Source organism: Eucalyptus grandis, chromosome 2, assembly GCF_016545825.1.
Source record: "Eucalyptus grandis isolate ANBG69807.140 chromosome 2, ASM1654582v1, whole genome shotgun sequence".
NCBI classification, from domain to species: domain Eukaryota; kingdom Viridiplantae; phylum Streptophyta; class Magnoliopsida; order Myrtales; family Myrtaceae; genus Eucalyptus; species Eucalyptus grandis.
The window spans coordinates 10722032-10743339 of NC_052613.1; the positions used below are offsets into that span (position 1 = coordinate 10722032).

Sequence of the window (21308 nt, forward strand, 5' to 3'; positions counted from 1 at the left end):
TTCGGTTCGGTTCGGAAAATTTTATAACGGTTCAGTTCGGTTCGGTTTTCAAAAAAACCGAACCAGAACCGAAACGACCCCTGATCCAAAAACTAAAAGATTCGCATTTACCATAGAAGTAAACCAGTCAAATGCAATTCACAAAAAAAAAATGAATGACGAAGCGAATTTTGGCATAATTTCACCCAGAATACTAATAGTTAGAGTTGACATGAATTATGCACCTGCCAGCATGACGAGTGCAATAACAAAGCCATAAATCTAGGCAGTCCGAAATGCACTATTCATCAGGAGCCAGACCACATTATAAGAAATGTGATTTGAGATCACCATCCAATCCACAACACAAAATCCTCGAATTTGCCGATCCACTTCATGAGAATGGTTATAACTCACATAAGGTCATACTTACAAAATTTACATTAGGACCAGCCCATGAGTCGTGGTTACTTACGAGACGGGTACAGGCTCTTCAATTCATGCCAGAGGCAAAAGAAAGTATCAAGAGCATCTTCATCGTCATTTGCATTATGCCCTCCAGTCTGTGCTACAGATAGTAGCGTCTTCAGCCACTCTTCATGGAGGGTTGAAAACTCCAACCTCTGCTCGCTTGATTTGAAACTTTCACCGACTGACATCTTCATAAGTTGGCGAGCCTTAGAAGCAGATTCAACCACCTGCTGCGGGATTCCAGCCATACAAGCTACTTGCAAGCCATAACTCTCAGGACATGCCCCAGACGAAAGCTTGTAGAGGAAAACCAGCTCCTGGTCACTCTTGGAGTGATTTCCGCAGTTTGACTTGAGAGCACAGGCCATGTGTTGCAGGGTAATGCGTGGATGAGAGCCGAATTCCTTTGTCAGAGGGTGATAGTGTGTTGCAAACAATAGCCTGCAATTAACCTTCTCAACAAGATGCCGGAATACCTGTTGAGATATTTACCATGGTTCTGAGTGAAGGCTATAATATATGTATAAAGCAACGATATTTTGCAAAGAATTTTGCAGCCCCATGTCTGCAGAACAATGCAGTTAAGATCCACATCCTGGTAGAGTTGGCAGGCAATCCGTGGAGCTTATTAGCTTAAACATTCACGAGTATGAGATCAATAGAATGAGATTGTAACTCTAGCATGATTTGCACTCATCCAGAACTAGCTATGGTTGCACATGATAAAGATAGCTTAGTCCGCACACATAGCTATAATGGATGATGGGTGAGCAGGCCTTACGATGCAGGACACTCATAAGGCAGCAGAGAAAATTCTTAAATTTCATGAAAATAAGAGACCATAAGTTTGACCATATATATATATATATAAAAAGAGGAGACCATAAGTAACAGATTACTGGAAGTAAATAGAAGAAAAATAATAAGGCCCAAGGCCAAGGTCTTACAGCATAGGCAATAGCATAACCATCAAAAGTGCTTGTCCCTCGACCAAGCTCATCAAGAATAACAAGAGAATCTTCAGTGGCATTTTGAAGAACTGATGCTGTTTCTGTGCATTCAACAAAGAAGGTACCTGCCGGGGGGAGAGAGTTATGATACAAAACCTTGAGATTCAGAAAAGTGCAATACAAGTCATTAAGTGATGATCATGTGCTCTTTTGTCCCGCTGGCAATTATTGATTCACACTCCTGGGGAAAATCTATGTATTTAGTAGACACATCAGTCTGCTCGATCTTCCTCAACTTTCACCATGAGGGCATAAATCACATGCCATGGATCCACAATGAGTGTTTCTCAATTCAATAAGTTGATTGATCTCACCAACCGACTACTCCACAATTTCTTATGGGCACAGGCATCCCAAGTAAATGAGAGAAAGCTCACTCCCCTAAAGATTAGTGATGCAGGAATTCTCAACTTTCATTAGCTAGGCATAAGGAAGAAAGAAAGAACAGGTGCCACAGCCTCACACACAAAGTACCACTTAGACCCTGATTTGCCATGACCAGCACATAAGCTGTTTCGAGACTTGTAGAATGAAGGATAAAAAATTAAAGCAATAATTCAGACAATACTGATGTTTCATTAGAGGGTTACTTACTCTCGCCAGCCATTATCCTATCAGTGGCACCAAGCCGCGTAAAGATGATGTCAACTGGGGAGAGTATACAACTCTCACAAGGAACATAACATCCCAACTGCAAATCAACAAGGTATATCAAGAATCAAGAAGAAATGAATTCAGAACTTTAGGGTTATAGATAGCTCTTTTCATTTTCATTAGGAAATGACTATAAGCTTAATTGGTCTAAGTGTCAAGAGGGTGTGGTTGGTGAATCTAGCGAGTGCCTTGAGTTAGGGGAATCCTGATAGCAACTTATATTACCCTAATGCCTTTTCAATTTCGCTTAAAGGGTTTAAAAATGCGTTTCAACCTTTCTTAAAAATGTCTGCATCTAAAGACATAAAAACCTTTCTAAAAAATATAACTAAAAACTTTGAACAGCTTATCTTTCATGTCTTGTCCAGTTGAACTCTAAAAATGAGGACTTCAAAAAATGGAAGAAAAGGCTATTTTCGTGTTAAATTTTTTTATGTATTGTTTGTCTAATTGCTACCCTTCCTTTCTTTTGTTCTTCTATTGGATATTTCAGACTTGAAATGCAGATGTGTGTTCAGATTTGTCAAGCCCACAATTTCACTTTGGATGATAAAGCTCCAAAAAGCTTCATTGAAGGTTCAAAAAGCTTTTGATTAACCTGTTCAGACAATTGCTGAGACATTTTCAGAGATTCAAGGGAGTATCTTGCCAAAGCTTTGAAGCTTTAGTAAGGCTTCGGCTACACTGAAGTTCTATCGAAAGAGCAGCTAGCTCTTACATGAAGAGGAAAAGAAACAAAAGGAAAAGCTTCTTGTATACTTGTATATTGGTGAAAAAAAATGCTTGTGTTTCTGGGGGACCACGGAGCTTGAGAATGATATTTATGAGATAGTTCAATTATGTATCTACTAGATTTTGTTTTTCAACCAAATTTGAGATTAGACTGAATTCTGTAATTTTTTCATCTCATAATAATTGCGTTTGAAAAATATTTTCACAATTTTGATATCCTTCAGGAAATTCATTTTCTTCTACCATGTTCTCAAAAAAGAGTTATTTTAATTCCCATTTCTAAACAAAACAAAAGAAACCTTCTTCCAAAAACCAAAAGCAACCTAAAGAGCTCTGTGAATGCAAAAGCATCTGGCATTTAGTTTTCTTACATTATATATAAGAATTTACTATAACTAACCTGGGCAAGTATAACTGCAAGACACGTTGCCCGCAAAAGTGTTGATTTTCCACCCATATTTGGTCCAGTCAACAGCAATGTATGAGGATGATAACCATCTGTATCTTCACCAAGAAATATATCATTGGGTACTGGCAATCCTCCATTCTCAGCCAAGGCAAATGGATGCCATAGCCCTGTAATCTTAAGTATCGGTCCCTTGGCCTCTGGGCTTAAGCACATTGTTTTTGATTGAGGCAAAATGACGGTCGAGAAGAAGCTCCAAGTGAAGATTTTGCAGTGAGTGTAAAAGATCTTAATACGTCAATACAGTTGATGGCATGAATGACAGCTGACCATTCAGGGGCTTTCTCAACGAATAACTCAATGAGAATAGAAAGTGTTTCAGCATCTGAATCCACTATATCATGGTCCTGTTGTCAATACAAATTCGAATATAATAGCAACTTTGAGCAACATAAATGGTTTCCACAGAACATAACCCAAAAGCATATCAGATAAAGTTAAACTGTGAAACACCAATTAGTCAGTAGCATATTAGTAGCATAGAAACAGAAAGGGCTAAACTTGTCTAGACTTGGGTCTATATGGGTCATGTCAATCACAGCCCTTCATCATGTGGGTCCCACAAAAGTCAATGATTGTGATTGCATATGGTCCATGGACCACTGATAGCTCCCTTCCGAAGACAAGACAGTAAATCTAGGAATCACTGTCAATGAAAATAAAGAATCCCTCTTGAGGAATTCCTTAGATTAGATGGGCCAAACCAAGAATTCAAGTGGATTTATGAGGACATCAGTAATTCACTATATATTGTTCTGTCTTGTTGGCCTATATGGTAAAAACAGCTGGGAGGGCTGGAGAGGCAATGGTTTCTCCAGTGGCAGATATCAATGGTTTGAGTATGCTTATCGCCACAAAAATTACTAACTAATCAGTCAGCTGTTAGATTGTCTCTATAAATAGTTCGTGTATATTAAACATATGTATCCTATTAAGAAACATTTGGCATGTCTGCCAAAATAATTGACATAATAACGAGGTGCACACTTATAAGGACAGTTTCAAACATAGACAAGCACAACAGTGGAAGGAAAGGGACCTGGTACTTCGGGAAATCACTATCAATGGCTGCTTCAAATTGGGTGAGATACTTATTGAGCCCATTGTTACCACCTAAAACTGGAATTTTGAAGACTTTTGATAGTGATGGGCTTATGTTCCTTTCTTCCTGTAATACCATTAGCAAATTCACTGCAGTCCGCATGCCTTTCACAAGAGCCCCAAAAAATTTCACCTGACAAAATAATATAGTCGATGCATCAACTGTTTAGAAAACTGTGGAAAAGCAAATTAAATGATTGTTTTCATTTCTTCGTATTGTCAAATATTCTTTATCAACACAAAAGATAAGGAGTACAAAATATTGAAGCCAGCTTCTTGCCCATAAAGGCTGAGAGTCAAGACAACAGAGACCAACTAAGCTGGTGAAGTATTAACCATGTATAATAATCACCTCGAAAATAGGAGAGGGTACAGTTTACCATAGTGTACCAACCAAATTTCAGATAATCAAGGTTTCTCCCAATCACAAAATCTTATAAAGCTTATTGTCGACTTACCAAATTTTTTAGTACTTTTCGCCCAACCAATGGCAGTAACAAGGAGGCTGATAACTGAACGCTGGACTTGACCCTCCCAAGCAGCCTTTCTAAGTCTGGCATTTTGTGAAGATTTTGAGCAATAAGAGACATTACTTCCGTTTGTGCCGCCAGATTGTCAATAACATTGAGTCTATTATTAATGCTCTCTACATCTTTGAGGGGATGACAGATCCAGTGTCTTAAAAGACGCTTCCCCGAGCAAGTTATACAGTTGTCAAGGAACTTGTATAATGTACCTGAAATGAAATCAGAAGTATAATGCAGACACTAAAATTAATGATCAATACAAATTTAGAGTGGTAGATTATGCATGCAAAAATGCAGTATATAAAATGTTACACTGAAGTAATGACTTACCTGATGTACCACCATCTGCACTGTTGCTGAAAATTTCAAGATTCACCAATGTCTGCCCGTCCATTCTGAGGCAACCCTTATACACCTCATAAGGTGTGATATCCCCATTTTTCAAAACATCATCTAACTGCAAGACAATACCATGAGTTGTTTCAAAAAGAAGCATAAGGAGGTTCTAGCTTTTCATGTTTGAATGGCCATGATAACAATCTTACCATCAACCTTGACATATGATCGATAAGACCACCTAATGCAGATAAGGCAACATCATGTCGCCCTACACCATCAAGTGCACAATTCGACAAGCTGGAAGACCTCTTAAAGTAGTCTTTGGACTGAATCAAATTCATAACATCAGAAGAGTTTGGGAAACCAGCAACTGGCATCATGGGAGTCAGTTGCACTGCCATATTGCCTGCAAGATAGAAAACCTTAATAAACATCGCAGTCATGGTAAAGCCCCTCTCCATTACAGGGCTAAGGCATGCATTAAAATTGGTGGTTTCATCTCAAACTTGAATTTCGACCAAAAAAAAAAAAAAAAATCTCACACTTGACTGATAAGAAATTCACAAGACAAAAGCAATTAAGGAAAAAGCAATGCAGACGAAATCCTTTTTCCAATTTAATGGGTGATAAATTATAATGCAGAAAGCACATGTCATGCCCTCTGTTAGAAACACATTTACCAAGTCATACTGTTAATATTAGGGCTATTTAAAATACAATTTTTTGTATTGATGTCGTGTTTAATATAAGAATTTTGTTCAATGAGTCATGCTATCTGATGAGAAATCACAAAAACATTATGCTTGTTTCTTTGAATATGAAATTAAAATAAGGACAATTCAAAAGACATAAAATTAGTTCAAGATCAAAGTACTTTTACAGGAGTATAACACTAGGTGTTTTATGCGTGTATAGTTCAGTCTACTCCAAAAGGACAAGTACTTTTTTTGCTAGTTGAGTGAATTTATGGGAAACTGAACTTCAATGAATAACATACATAGACATACTTAACGTAAAAGTACAAGTATTTACTAACAGAGGTCATGCTAGAAATTTCAACAGCCTTCCAAGTCTAATGCATGTTTATCTCACCCATTAATGCAATCCAACTTCTCATACATCTTTATCGGATCAAATACCAAAGTGACATTTGCTTGTTTCTCACACAAAAGTTTGAGAACCAATGAGGGTCATAGACTATTATAAGGACTCACATGATAAAGAGTCCCGCAGACTCTTTCAGCATAATTTTGCTCCAGAAAGTACAATACATAAGTCGATACTATCAATAGGGGAACGAAATTTTCATCAAGAATGTTATAGGTCAAATTTAAAATGGATGACAGAGATCTGCTCAATCCTCTGAGCCTAAAGGTTTTGATATGTTGACAAACCTACGTTAATAGAATCAGGCAGTACATTGAAGTCCTAAATCTGAAGTCAAATTGCTTTAAGATCTATACTAAGAAGTGTAGGGCTATTGAATAGCAAAAGGTCATGTACAGTATAACCATCTATAGTTATATTTGTATTTAGGGCACATACACATGCACTCTCGAGGAGCAGATACCAGAAGCCCAGAAGTGCACCCTAGTGCACAGCCATCAAAGAACCAAAGCTCAAAAAGCAAGTTTGAAGCCAAATAGCAAAAACCCACACTCAAAACATGTACTAATGCTGCTCTATCATCCTAAGACATTTGCCTTTCCCACAATAACATTTCAATACATCCATGCCCATGGATGAAGGCCCAGTGAAGCAAAATCTAAATTAGGTGACTTAGTATCCACGTATTGTCAGTTGTGGCTAAAAGCAGAATGAACTGAACAGATCCATGCCACCACAAAGTTCATCAATGCAGCCTTAATTAGTAAGACACCAAGCAATACCACAAGAAAAGTTCTGCATCCAACACAAATAAATACCGCCCAAGCAAATAATGTATGATTTCTATAGCAAAAAAGGGGGAGCCTTTAGATAGGTCAGAGAACAGTAGTTTCCAGATGAAACAGCAATTAGCTAACAGAAAAACATTAACGACATGACAAACATAGTACGAATCAGATTGATTGGATTAGAGTTCTATTTAAAAGAAAATGAGAATATGTTAAATGCAATTAGATCTGAGGATTGCTTAGTCTTCTACATAACGTGTGTTCACCATCTCTCACCTGTCAATGAGTACTTCCTGATTGCTTTCAATGCTTCTTTTGATAAACCTGCAACGTTCAGAGAATACAGCACCATGTTTAAAGACCTCAAATTGAACTCTTTCCCACCCCAGGAGGAAAACACAAATTAAAGTACTCCTTGAGATTGCCAATGCAAGCAGAACCACACCCCCCCTCTTTCTTTTTTTCCCAGCCAAAAAAGACCCACACTGTAAATGGGGAGAGAGAGCTTACTTCTATTCTCATATATCACTTCCTTGGGTGCTACCTGCAACCAGATTTGAAGTTAGTGGTTTAAATTAGCAGAGTAATACACACTGAGAATAAGAAGACAGAAATGAGTACCTGCATCAACAGAGCCCCCAACGCAGCACACGAAGCATCATCACTGATGGAACCAACCCAAAACTTCAGAGCAGCACAATCAACGAAAGCAAAACCATAGGCAATTGAACTGCCATCTTGCCCATATTCCCCCTAAAACAAAATATGGTAAGAACACCAACTTTTGAAACAACCTCACAATTTCATGTGTGGGGAAAATTTTAGTATCTATGCTATCAATGACAACTCATCTAACAACTTCTTCATTTCATGCCAGAATAAATTACATTATCCAATGAGGACCTTTAGAATCATTTTGTTGATAACGAGCCTCATCTTCACTTTGTTTCCAGGGATGAAAGTTATTGATTAACATAAAATGCATTATGACTCGTAAAGGTTGACTTCATGCCCAATTCATACATTATCAGAGATAGAATGAATGCAAAAGTCTACCTCTATGCTTCAGATTTCATTAATGACACCATGAAGTGCTTATATCATCTAGCGACAAAGGCATGCAACTGAAACATATCATGGGAGTATCCCCTACTAACAAAGGAATAAGGTGAAGAAGCAACAACCAAAAGCAAGACGAGATAACATATACACATCAACCTAGGTTTAAAAATTTTACGTCAAGCAATTACTAACCTCTTTTATTGCAAGAAGATGAACAGCATCAGGGCCAATGTTGCTATCCACTGAGGTTGATGGAGTAATCACATGTACCAATTTTCTTGAAATTACCTAATCCATGTGATGCAGTAAAATACTAAGGTAAGCACTTGAAGTAAAAGGAAGTGCAGCGCAGCAAATTCAAACCTCCTTGCCCCAAAATTACATGGATTTGACATGAAGAACTCATTACTAGAAGAGAATATGGAAAACTAATAGCACACTCAGGCTGGTGTAGTAAGCAAATATGTGGTAAGTAACTCATAGAACTTACTCAGAAGGCATAACAACAATAGACCATGCACAATCCATATGAACCAGTCACTTCACTATTTGAGCATCCATTAGAAGATTTTACATCATGCTCTTTTACACCACTAGTTTTAATTCATCTACTCAGAAGGCATAACAACAATAGACCAATGCACCATCTATATGAACCAGTCATATCACTATCTGAGCATCCATTAGAAAATTTTACGTCTCGCTTTTTTACACCACTAGTTCTAATTCATCAACGCAAAAACTTTAGTGAAGACAACAAGTTTTTCACGATCATCACATATTCTTGCCCTGTAGAAGCAAACAGTTCCTTCAATCTGACTGCATTCCCGTAATTTGCACATCGCCCTCTTCAAAGGCTAAACTCGGTGAAAGCTTCTTTCTAATTAATAGCAAAATGCAAAAAGTAGAAGTGTGTAATAAAGAGATGAGCAACAGAAATTCAGGTCCATGTCACTTCTTGAATAAACTGTCATATCGTCAAATTTCCAACTCGATAGCTTAAAATGTTAGGTGGAAAGAGACTATATATATGAGATAGTGTACCACCACTTCTCACATGCAAAGCAAATGAAGAACAACATATGAAATTGGCAAACGGGGAATAAAACAGATAAGAACCACATGCCAACGGAAATATTATATGAGGCATCAAATATTAAGTCTCCACTCTAATATGTCCCAGAGAGTCCAACCAGGCTCTAATACGTCCTAGAGAGTCCAACCCAAGAGACTAAGTTATTAGGTAAAAGCTGCATGTATACAGAAGGCAGACAAATTCCACAAACAAGTAACTGTGGGATTCTCTAACCTATATGCTTAAGCCACTTTACTAAACATACAGTAAAGGACAAAGCAGCTTCGCTACCAATATAGGGTCAAAAAAGGACAATATAGATACAAATTTTTCCTAACCTTCAATATGTCACATCAGTTCATAATCCTCAAGTAGACCAAATAAGGCCACATTACAGACCATTTATTCGAAAACATAAGCAAAGAAGAAAATCGGGACACTTACAGAATTTGGACCTCTGGCTTTTGCTTGTGTAGATGTCTCCGCTTGCTCTATTCGTCCAACTTTATATCTTCAAAAACAGACAAGGCAAACCTAATATACATTGATGCGGGAAAAGTACACATACAACAAGGTACCAGATGAAGTTGTGTTCATCCTAAAAAGAATAGTCCATTATAACATAAAATGGTTTATAGAACTTATCAACACAGTGACTATGTCATATACAGATAAAAAAACTCACTAATGACACATACTCCTAATTATTTTATCCATAAAGAAAAAATAGGGCAATTGAATAGGCTTATAGAAAGTTGGTCATTTCCTTACCCACGAGTAACCAGTTTCTGAACAGCATCATCGATTCCACTCTCAGAGATTCCAACCTGGTTAGCATGGTAGAGAAAATGAATATAAAATATTAAGTTCACTACTTTCTTGAGTAAATTCCCTACTTCTAATCGGCTCACAATAAATCTAAAATGAGTTAAAAGATTCATGCAGAATACCTGCCGACATTTTCCAACGCCACTCAAAGTAATCTTCCAGTCAAGCTCTTTGTGACCAATGTCTGCATCCAGTTCGTACAGCTCATAAAACTTTCCCTGCATTGGAAAGCGTTCAATACCTTTTAGACATATGAGACCAAAGAAATATGCTGAACCATTACTGGAATCAGAGGGCAAATCTGATCCAATAGAATGAGATGATTTAGTGATCCAATACATGTTAAAAACTTGGGCAGAACTTGAAGCATCATAGAGATTGGAAAGTATGAATTACTTTTCCTACATGGAACAGATGTCTTGCTTGACATGCACCTAATGCACCAAACAAATATCAACTACTCTTTTTATTATCAATTCGCAGTGAAGCATCCTCGAATTATAAATCTACAGTATGATCTACATAATATAGAATGAGAAGCACAAGAAACTAACCACTTTAAAGAAAAGTACAACATCCATATATTGACATTTAACAGTCCAATATTGTCTCTGAGAAGCTGTCATCTTGCTCAAAGCCTCAGGAGGTATGTAAAGCGTCCGCTTGTCATAGAGAGGATCATCAGGTCTTCTTCTGTTAGCATCCCTAATTCGAGAAGGATCAAGCCATTCAAATTTGCTTGTAGGATCCTGTGTGTCTTTCTCATTCTTATTTGAGGGTCTGCAAATAGAGTCGTGGAGAATTCTTGACTTTTTGCCAGGATTGAAAGAGGATGAGTCATGTTTAGCCTCAAACTTGGGAGTTTCCTCTTGAACTCGCTTAAACCGAGGCACAAGGGGTCTAACACCTGGTGTTTCGGGACCAAGAATGTCACTATCACTTTCAATTTCCATGGAACATTCTTGATCAACCTTCTTGTTGAACTTGAAATCATCAACCTTTCTAGGATGCTTGCTGACATCACCGACTTTATCAAATAGAGGTGAAGCCTTAGATGTACCATATTGTGACTGTGAATTGTTCCTGCATAATTTACAAACGTAAATTCAAGTAACCCAATAGAGAAAGAGAAACTAATTAGGGTAAAAACACGTATCTATATAATAATGACAGTTGATGGGCATAGAGACATCACAACGGACAGGATCAGCATCAATGCAACTGATGAAAACAAATAAAAGTAGCTCTTATCTCCACACACACACACACACACTCGCGGGCACAAGGAGAAAAGTTCAGAGAAGTTTCTTGTTACAGGAATTATGGTGTTTGTTTGTGTTAGATCATTTCTAAACAAGAGCCTTATACAGACTTCATACCTCTCTCTTGGAATGCAATACAACTATCCAGGGTTCCGACATCATGGGGCATAATCAAAGGGACGTCAAGGAACCAGCACATCACATGAATTTCAACCTAAACCATTGCTAAAGCAGGTATCACGTCACAAACCTAAAATAAAATGCATATCGAGAGACCCTCACCTTCACAATGACACAGCTTGAACATAGGCTAATCACTAAAAGCATATTTTCACAAAATCAAACTAGCATCCAGCTGAGTTCTATCGACGTGGTTTCCTCGCCAGAACACATCAATCAAACTGGAAACAGCGCAATGCATTTGGTTCATATTCATCTCCACGCTCTTCCTCGAGCTTACAGCTCGCCAAATTAACCGGAAAAATAGAAGCAAAAAAGAAAAAAAAAATCAAAGCATAAACACCAAACGACGTAGCAAAAGTATCCAAAAACCAACAAGCAGAAAATCCCCGGGCATTTCTCCGACGGATGGCGAAAACGCACCGATCGCTCGTCTTCTCTCCATCGTCGACCCTAACGAACTTGCGCATGATGCTGGAGAAACGAGAGGATCCGCCGTCCTCGTCGCCGGACCGGAGAACCTGGCGCGGGGCCTTCTCCGGCGGGGTGTCGGTGCCCCGCACCTCGGCGGACGAGCCGGCCGCGCACTTGCCCGGGGCGGCGGCGCTGGGCTCCCGGAGGCTCGCCGGGGGGAGGCCGGAGCTCCGGCTCCCCGACGGGGGCTGAGGAAGGAGAGGATGGACTTCTGACGCTGCATCGCCGAGGTTTTTGGAGCGCAGAAATGGAAGAAGAAGAGAGAGAGAGAGAGAGAGAGACAGAGACAGAGGAGAGTGAGGAGAGGAAGTGATGAGTGGATTTTTTTTTGGCTTTTTTAATGGGCGGAACTTCGAGCGCGCCAATTTTAGCCCTCCCGATTTTTCGAGGGCAGTGCCTCCGGTCGGACCGGACAAAACCGAACCGGTTTTAGTGTGTTTCTATTTTTGGCTTCCTGGTTTGAGTGTTTTATTCATTTGCTGATTTTTTGTATCGCCGAGCGAGCACCCGTCAGTTCTCTTTGGGGACGAAAGGTTTCAAATTCTATACAGATCTTATATGGAGTGTGGAACTTGGAACCTACTATTTGAAATATGTTCCTTATATTTTGAAAGCCGAAACCTATCACGTCACAAATTTCAAAGTCAGTTTCAGGATCTACCCATATTTGATTCATATTATAAATTGAAAGATTGTAGTGTTTCATCACTTTAATAACTAACACTTGCTATTAAAATTTATTGATCACAATTTATATTTAAACACATAAAAAATATGAAACATTAGTCATTAAATAAGAACTCAAATTATTAATATCAAATTATAAATTCATTATTGGACGCTATGAAAAAACGTATAATCACATGAAAATATAAACTAAAAGAAACACAAAAACTTATTCTAGATTATAGGTTTTACCCATTTAAAATCCAAAATTTACACATCGAAATAGGTCTTGTTAGAGGTTTGTTTGTCAAAACGAGTTAAGTGCGTTTTCCTTATCCCACATAGGAAAAGTGAGAGGAAGTTGAGCGATTTATAAGTTAAAGGGTTTCCATTGTGTACCTCAAGGAATGATCGGGTGAGCTAGACTCCACCATACTCGCGTGCGGGTGCGCGCAATTATTTGGTGCACTTTGCATGCTTGCGCGCACTATTCCCTTTTTTTTATGTTATTAATTTTAATCAATTCAAAGGTTGCCTTTTGTTTTTGAGAATTTCGGAAATAAATATAAAAAATGAAAATTAGAAAATTTTAATTTAAAAAAAAAAAAATTATTATTCCATTTTTGTTTGTGTCTTTCAAGACAACCTTTAGAAAAATTACTTATTCGGTTTGCAACTTTTCCCGAAAGGTTGCAATTGTTCGGTTTTCGACTTCTTCCGAAGGATCATATTTGTTTATCTTTCGGAAAAAAGAGTGTGATCATTTTCCGAACCTTCGTTCAGAAAAACTGGAGCCAATTTTTCAATTGTTTCCTAGAGAGACCCTAGAGAAATACTAGAACTGCTATCTAGTATTCTCATTTGAAACTTTATTGTATCCTTAAGGATTTTTGCCAATAACCATTAGTAATTTTGTGAGGCAAATAAATTCTTAAATAAAGTAATATCACGCCTCAAAGTCGACTTGAGTACTACGAATATCTTTTTTTTTTTTTTTTTTTTGGTGTAGGAGAACCAGACTTGCACCGACAAGTGCGCAAGGCCGTAAACCCCGGTGACGCTAGCGAAACCACCACCCCGATGTCACACTTAAGTCACCATATAGCTAAGACTGTCTCCCTGCTTCGCAGGGGCTTCGAACCTTGGCCTCCATCGGGGAGGGCCAAGGATCTACCATCCACGCCACCTCGGTCGGTGGTTAGTACTGTGAATATCCGTTTTCATTATTCTACCCAATTCGAAGCCATATTTTCCCAACAAGTCTTATTCGAGGTTCTTGCTCCTAGGCGAGGCAGCCATCTCATCGCCATGTCTCGTTCACGTTGAATGATTAATAGCAATAGAGACATCCGGGGTTATGATTCAGAAGTGACCTCAAAAGAGATGCACGCTTTAATCGAGAAGAACGAATATGCAAATCACTTAAATAATTTAGTGCGGTGACCTTTACTCACGCACGGGTCGCAACTCTTATCTGACAATTTCCTTCTATTTTTGGTCCCTTGCGCCTTACATTTCCACGTAACTTCACATTCCCATCGTGCAGGTCCATGTATGATTTTACAACATCTTTACCATTCAAGTCCTTGAGCATGAACTTATTAGATGGAAATCCTCTCAAGCAACATCAAATTCCAGCAGCCCCCACTCGTGATCTTTCCCCCTTCCAAATTTTCAGAGCCAAGGAGAGTCGAAAATCGGGGTGACAACACACTTGACATGAAGGTACTTGGGCAGAGCTTCCAGGCAGCTCATCTTGCAGCCTCCGTAAGAAAGATCACCGTTGAACGCGAAGTAGCAGTTCATCCAGACAATCCCTTAGACAAAATTGCCACTGCTCTAGTAGCTAGAAAAAGATTTGGCCGGCTGGTAAGTTCAAATTCTTATTTAAAATAATATCCACTATGTATACACTTTTGAAAAAATGGCTCAACTTCAGGTTCATATTTAAAATTTTCCCCCAAGGAGGCAAAGAAATGTTGCACAAACAATTTACCACATGTAGGCTGCACCTAACAAAATAACCCTAGGTCACGTTACATTGCATTTTGCATCGATCTTCATTGTTTCGGAACTTTGATTGACTGGCGTCACAAATTCATACACATGATCTTGAGGAAACCTTACAACCAGTGTTTGGATAAGATATGATGTGAGGTTGTGAAAACCTTACAGCCCATATATATTGATAACCTCCCGCCTTGATTTATTTACATAACCTAAATTATGGGGGTGCCAAAACGATCTTCGTTCTATTTCTTGTAAATGATACCATATAATTTTTAAGGTGCATTTGTTTTAGAGAAAATTCATAATAAAGGAAAACGATTTTCGAAAAATTGTAATTCAAGAAAATGTTTTTCCCTTCTTAAATTAGGGAATTCATTTCCTACCTTTTAAGTATCCATATTTTCTTTGACCATAATTTTTTTTTCATTGACCGATCATTTTTAGCAAAAAAAACACATGAGAATTCAAAAAACTAATTCGTGAAAAATATTTTCACTCAAACAAATACACTTCTAATTATATATTATTTGACCCGTCTGATGATGCAATCCAGCGCCCACTAAGAAAAAAAAAACTCTCTCAAAGCCAGGGAGAGTTATAAATGGGGGTCACGATAGATTTGACATGTAGGTATTTGTGGAGAGCGTCCAAGCCAAGATCTTTGCCAAAGCCACTCATCTTGTAGCCACCATAAGGACAGTCGTTGTCAACTGCAAGGTAGCAATTTATCCAAATCATACCTGCTCGGATTGACCTTGAGACCGTGTTTGCTAGATCTATGTTCTTTGTCAGAATTCCCGCCGCTAGACCGTACCTCGTGTCATTGGCCCTCTTGATCACCTCCTCCATGGTCCTGCAACCCATTGTAAAGTGTTGAATATAGTACAACATATTTTGATAGTGCCCTATGTTTGTTTTAGCTACAAATAGTGCTTGCTCAATAGCATCGAAACCAAGATAAGTAATAGTTTTGGGGACCAATAGTGGGTTGTACTCACTTGAATTTCATGAGTGACATGACGGGGCCGAAAATCTCATCTTTTACGATCACATTGTCCTCCTGATGATGGGAGAGAATTAAACAAAAATGCAAAATAGACAGAAGTTAAATATTCTCTCGAAACAAAGGTTTATGTTCTTTAAGGAATATGTGGTGGATTGATAGCGTACATTAACATCTGTGAAGATTGTTGGCTGAATGTAGTACCCTTCAGTGCCCAGACGCTCACCCCCAGTCAAAAGCGTAGCTCCTTCTCTCTTTCCATGCTCAATGTAAGAAAGTATTTTCTCAAACTGTTTCTTATCGACCTAGGATTTACCATAATTCGTGTCAGGCTTATTATCAACTGCATGTTCTATCGCATGATTCAGCTAGTTCTTGCAACTTAGTAGTGTTCATTCTTACTTGCGGTCCTTGACGGACATTCGGATCAAATGGGTCACCGACCGGCCAAGCCTTGGCCTTTGCCACTAGCTTCTTCTCGAATTCTTCATAGATCGCTTCTTGAACATAGACACGAGATCCCGCGACGCATACTTCTCCCTGAAATAGAGAATTGAATCAAGAAACCATAATGATTTCGAGTATTCAGAGCTTATTCTTTGTTTTTGCAAATGGCGTAAAAAGTTCAGATACCATACCTTGTTATAGAGGATACCAGTCAGAGCAAGATCAGTAGCGGTATCTAAATCGGCATCATCAAAGACTATAAGAGGTGATTTGCCCCCCAATTCAAGCGACACTTGTTTCAAATTGCTCGTTGCCGCAGCTTGCATCACCATGTGTCCTACTTTTGTAGACCCCGTAAAACTAACCTGAAGCGAGGTTTTGATGCCACATCAGTCAAAGTTAAAGATGGACAAGTATACTCTCACATAAGTCAACCGGTGTTATGTTATATGATAATAGAAAATTTCATGAAAGAAAGAACTCTGAATCATACCATATCAATGTCCATATGACTACTTATCGCTGCACCAGCTGTCGGTCCAAAACCGGTAACGACATTGATCACTCCATCAGGAACACCAGCCTGATACAAAGCAGACCAAGATTTAAAGGCAGAAAAATTATCTGAATAATTTTCTTGTGTATCCTTTTTTGTTTTCTTCTGACATCTATTTTTGAAAGCGACTTTGCTATGGCGTTACAATTATTCAAAATCATGTTTTCACTTGCTCCGCAAATTCCGTCTTTGAATTTTTGATAAAAAAAGAAACCTATGGGACATTATAACTAGAAAGCCTAACCATCAGTTATAGACTGATAATAATTGACAAAATTATTACCTTTTGCCTACTGATAACTAATTCCAAGTAATTGAATTACCCAGTTATTAATCCAATTACATGCTAGAAAAATGACTACAGCTCTCAAAAACAACTTTTCCGAGTCGGTCGACGCACCTTCTTAGCCAAATGAGCGTAAAAGAGAGCCGATAGAGGGGTTTGCTCGGCGGGCTTCACGATCATGGTGCAACCAGCCGCCAGTGTTGGGGCGACCTTCATGAAGAACACCCCGGTCGGGAAGTTCCAAGGGATGATGTGCCCGATCACGCCAACCGGCTCCCGTAGCGTGTACCCGTGAAGCTCGCGCGACATCTTCAATACCTCGCCGTGGATCTTATCCACCGCACCGGCATAGTACCTCAGCAGCATGGCAGCGTTAGGGATGTCCCGGGCCTTGCCGACACTGAATAGCTTCCCGGCATCTATAGTGTCCAGAGCAGCTAGTTCGTCTATGTTCTCTTCGATCAAGTCTGCAAATTTTGACATGATCCTTCCCCTTTGCTGTTTGATGAAATTCATAATCATGTCATATGAAAATTAGAATTCATGGACATTAGAATTTTTAATGAAACGTGGCTTCCACGCAAAACCTTTTTTCTAGGTGGATTAGATAGAACTACATAAACTTCGCCATTTTTTTTATTCTTTTGGCTACTAGATTGTTGTAACTATAAAATGGAAATTTAAGGAAAATACAAAAGAAAGGCCTTTCATTACTAATTGAAATAGAACAATGCTGGACTTATTTAGACCTATGTACAAATTTAATTTATGATTGATGTGTTATATTATAAGTAGTCCTTTAAAAAAGCGAGCCACATTCAAGAATGTATAATAGTTCATCATATTATCAAGCAATCCAATTTTAGCTGTATAGCATTTCTATTGAGATTACACTAAGACGTATCTCTCCATGCAATCTTTCTTCAAATGCAAAAAGAAAAACAAATGAGCCAAAACATATGTTCTTGATAAAAATGAACCAAGACATAAGTTGCATATAATAACCTATATAGCAAATCATAAATATAGAATTTGATATCACAAAAAACTCTAAACCGGTATGCTTGTGACAAATTAACCTTAAGCTAATTTTTTTACCACCAAAAACTCCAAAATTATACACATATAATAGATTTACCATCAATTAGTTTTTATTAGATTTTACAATCAAATTATTGATTGAATGACATGTGGCAATTTACATGTGAACCGGTTGAGGTTTTAAATATAGTAGTTTGTGGTTTTCTATGATATTAATCCAATTTAACGGAGATTAAAGAAATGTAAATTTGTCATCACTATATTAAATTAATTAATGATAAGATTTATCATAAGTATATCAATTTAGAATTTTTTGTGATATCAACCTAAATATGTTGCATATAAAGTGTTTCTAGCATTTCTAACGCATTGGTTGAAGAATCTTTTTCATTTTTATTACAATGAAGCGTTCAAATTTCCTACCAAATTTTCTTTTTATAGCATAAGCATAAATATAATGCACAATTGAGTAGGCCCCAAAAATTACTTAATTGCCCATTAAACTGGGAGGTGGCCGACACCATCAATCAATATTAGGTACAAATAATAACATAGTACTGATGTGACGGGGAAGAATAGCGAGAAAACAGAACAAAAAAGGAATCTCACCGGTTGGTCAAATGCAAATTAATCGATCAACATATCGTTCGCATCATGCGCATTTCAATCGACTCGTGTTTGAATTTTTATATCTCTTATACTTATTGATTAGTTTTCCTTTTTCCTCACATGTAATGATTACGTGCAGTGTCATTCGAAAGATATTGCTGTACGACCCAAAATACAAAATGAGACGCTTGAGGCGTCATATTTTATCGTAATAGTCTACTCTATTAAACGATAAAGATTTTCCGCACTATTCATCCATCACTTTTCTTGGAGTCAAAATAACGCTCAAACCCGTTGCCGATTCTTTAATTAAAATAGAGATTAGGAGAAGCATGAAAAATTGGTCCATTAAAAATCAACTTACTAAGTAAGAAGTCAAGAATTATTTTCTTTTGGGTGTTTTGCTCAGTTTATATCGACGGTGTCATTTCGATAAAATCATATTCATAAGTGAATTTTAGAATTTATTGTCAGTGGTATTATTATCTTTTTAATTTGATGGAAAAAGAACACAGAAAGGGAGAGAGAAAATAGGAGGGACGTACATAGCCGGGCATGCGTGGCCAAGGGCCGTGATCAAATGCTCGACGGGCAGCAATCACGGCCAAATCCACGTCCTCTTCGTCTCCCTCCGCGACTCTTGCCACCACTTGTCCATTTCTTGGATCTTTCGTCTCGAATGTCCTTCCTATTCATCCAATTTCATTCGCCATAACGAATCAGAAACCCAAAAAGCAGCAGCAGCAGCAAAAGCAGAAGCAGAAAAAGAAGATGAGGAAGAAGAAGAAGCAGCCAACAAGAACAAGAATTTTGTTAGGACGGCAAGCTTCTCTCACAGTTGACCACAATTGAAATTGCTCTTTGTTCATCGGACATGCAATACTACGTAAGACTCTCTCGAGGTCAATCTTGATTCAGATGGTCCTTTTCCTTTCGGTACCCTGTTTTCTGTACCTCCGAACTGAGCAATCAGTGGCAGTCATCAAAAAGCGAACTGCTCGAGTGAGACCAAACCGAATTCAAGACAGCTTGTTCACGGCACAACTGTCGGAGAGAGAGGTATGGTGAACCACGAAACCGACAAATGAAATCCTCATCAAGGCAGTGCCCCAAAAAAAAAAAAAAAAAAAAAAAAAGAAAGGAAACTGGCGATTGAATTGGAGGGCCTTCATGAAATTCTAAAGAAACTGAAGTGACATAAGAACATAGAACTAGGATTGTTCGTTGTTGTTATAAGAGTAACCGAGAAAATAATAATTCGCACAAGTATTTTGAACTCTACCTTTGACAGAATCGACGAACTCGCCGTCGATGAAGAGCTTGGTGAACTTAATCTCCGGAACATGAGCATCAAACGTCTTTAGATTCACATTTCCATTGCTGCGGTGCTCTGCCATCTCTGGCTTGTCTGCACTCGAATCTCTCACGCTTTCGGCAGGAGAGAGCCTCTTAATATAGTCGGTTTTCCTTGACGTAGGGGTATTTTCGGAAATCTGGCCATGGATTCCTCCATTGTGTTTTTTTTTTTTTTTTTTTTTACATACAATTTTACCCCTCACAAGTGGGGCTATCAAATGAGTGGTGGATCATATCAAAACTAATCCGACTTAAATTGATCCATTTAATCCGTTTTGATTAATTTATCTTTAATGCAAATTTATTAATTTATAATCGACGCAACCCATTTACTAAAACACTTCTATATTTAATCCAACCTACACAAATCCGTATCCGCATAATTAACCCACTTAGAGTTTAAGCTCCTCATGTGTATATGTTATTTGCGTAAATCACTGTTTCGACTATAAAAAGCTAAAGAATTGACTTTCAACTTTGCATTGAACTTTTTATTTTGTAAATTGATTCACAACAAAGAATAAGAGGAAGTTAGTACTTGATAGTGAATTTATAAAATTATAGCAATAAATAACGTGGAGGAATTCAAATTTTAATTAAATGGAATGTAAGATATTAAAGAAAATGATTTATGCTAACCACAACTGCAATGACAAGAATTAAGATTTAAATATTACATAAAAAACAATGGTGCTAATTGCAAGCAACCGATAACTAATAGACAAACTCACAAAATTATAAAAATAATAGGGAAAAAAAAATAAGCAGTCCTGATATCCTTAATAAGGATGAAGTCAGGCACATCTTGTAGGCCCACCAAGACTTCTCCAAACTTGAAACAGTCCGATGAGTCTATTATTTTATAAAAGATGAATAGAGAGTCACAAAAGTGGAATGAGTTTGGGTAAAATGTGAACCCATTTAACACCCATAATGACTCGGTCCATCAAATAATTTCTTAAGAAATGAGTGTTCCCCAATTTGACTAATCTAGTCACAATTGGCTATTCCACAAAAAAGGTTGAAACCATTTCTTATAAAAATATTACTCAAAGGACGGTGGAAGGGTTTGTGGAAGAGAATATAATTAATCGGTTTATAACCTAAAAAAATAAATACCAATCAAGGAATTATTTTCATAGGAGAATGTGTTAGATTTTACAAGAGCAAGAGGTGTTTATATGTGACATCCAGAAATATCATGCATCAATTAAGATATATGGATTTATAGACGATAAATGTCCCTAGTAGAAATTTCAATTGGGTTATTAGTAATGTA

The 21308-nt window shown here is 37.9% G+C and overlaps 2 protein-coding genes across 3 annotated transcripts; both read right to left on the reverse strand.

Annotated features, from left to right (window-relative positions):
- Window positions 1-156: 156 nt before the first annotated feature.
- On the reverse strand, window positions 157-12318 carry LOC104438299 (DNA mismatch repair protein MSH7). Its single transcript, XM_010051414.3, is given in 19 exon segments — window positions 157-926; window positions 1398-1525; window positions 2055-2151; window positions 3247-3491; window positions 3494-3659; window positions 4352-4546; window positions 4872-5149; window positions 5271-5397; window positions 5486-5685; window positions 7451-7498; window positions 7685-7718; window positions 7796-7927; window positions 8429-8524; window positions 9756-9822; window positions 10083-10138; window positions 10262-10357; window positions 10694-11222; window positions 12005-12242; window positions 12245-12318. Coding segments are annotated over 19 exon segments (3246 nt in total). The 5' UTR covers window positions 12279-12318; the 3' UTR covers window positions 157-446.
- Window positions 12319-15194: 2876 nt separating this feature from the next.
- LOC104438292 (aldehyde dehydrogenase family 2 member C4) lies at window positions 15195-20113 on the reverse strand. 2 transcript variants are annotated; one of them, XM_039307533.1, is made up of 9 exons: window positions 19956-20113; window positions 19219-19361; window positions 17138-17521; window positions 16675-16764; window positions 16373-16546; window positions 16137-16274; window positions 15902-16039; window positions 15730-15791; window positions 15195-15584 (listed from the first exon to the last, which is right to left on the reverse strand). In XM_039307533.1, the coding sequence occupies exons 1-9, from the start codon at window positions 20068-20070 to the stop codon at window positions 15311-15313; spliced, it is 1518 nt and encodes a 505-aa protein (XP_039163467.1). In that variant the 5' UTR covers window positions 20071-20113; the 3' UTR covers window positions 15195-15310. The 2 variants fall into 2 exon arrangements, with proteins under 2 accessions (XP_039163467.1, XP_039163468.1); XM_039307534.1 differs by lacking the exon at window positions 15902-16039.
- Between the last annotated feature and the right edge of the window lie 1195 nt (window positions 20114-21308).

What these genes read in the sequence shown, in the direction of transcription:
- LOC104438292 (XM_039307533.1), bottom strand. Translation starts at nt 20,070, where the DNA reads ATGGCAGAGCACCGCAGCAATGGAAATGTGAATCTAAAGACGTTTGAT. An exon ending in GTCATATGGACATTGATATG is followed by an intron (nt 16,547 to 16,674) that starts GTATGATTCAGA and finishes ACCTCGCTTCAG; the next exon opens with GTTAGTTTTACGGGGTCTAC. An exon ending in ATGTCCGTCAAGGACCGCAA is followed by an intron (nt 16,040 to 16,136) that starts GTAAGAATGAAC and finishes GGTAAATCCTAG; the next exon opens with GTCGATAAGAAACAGTTTGA.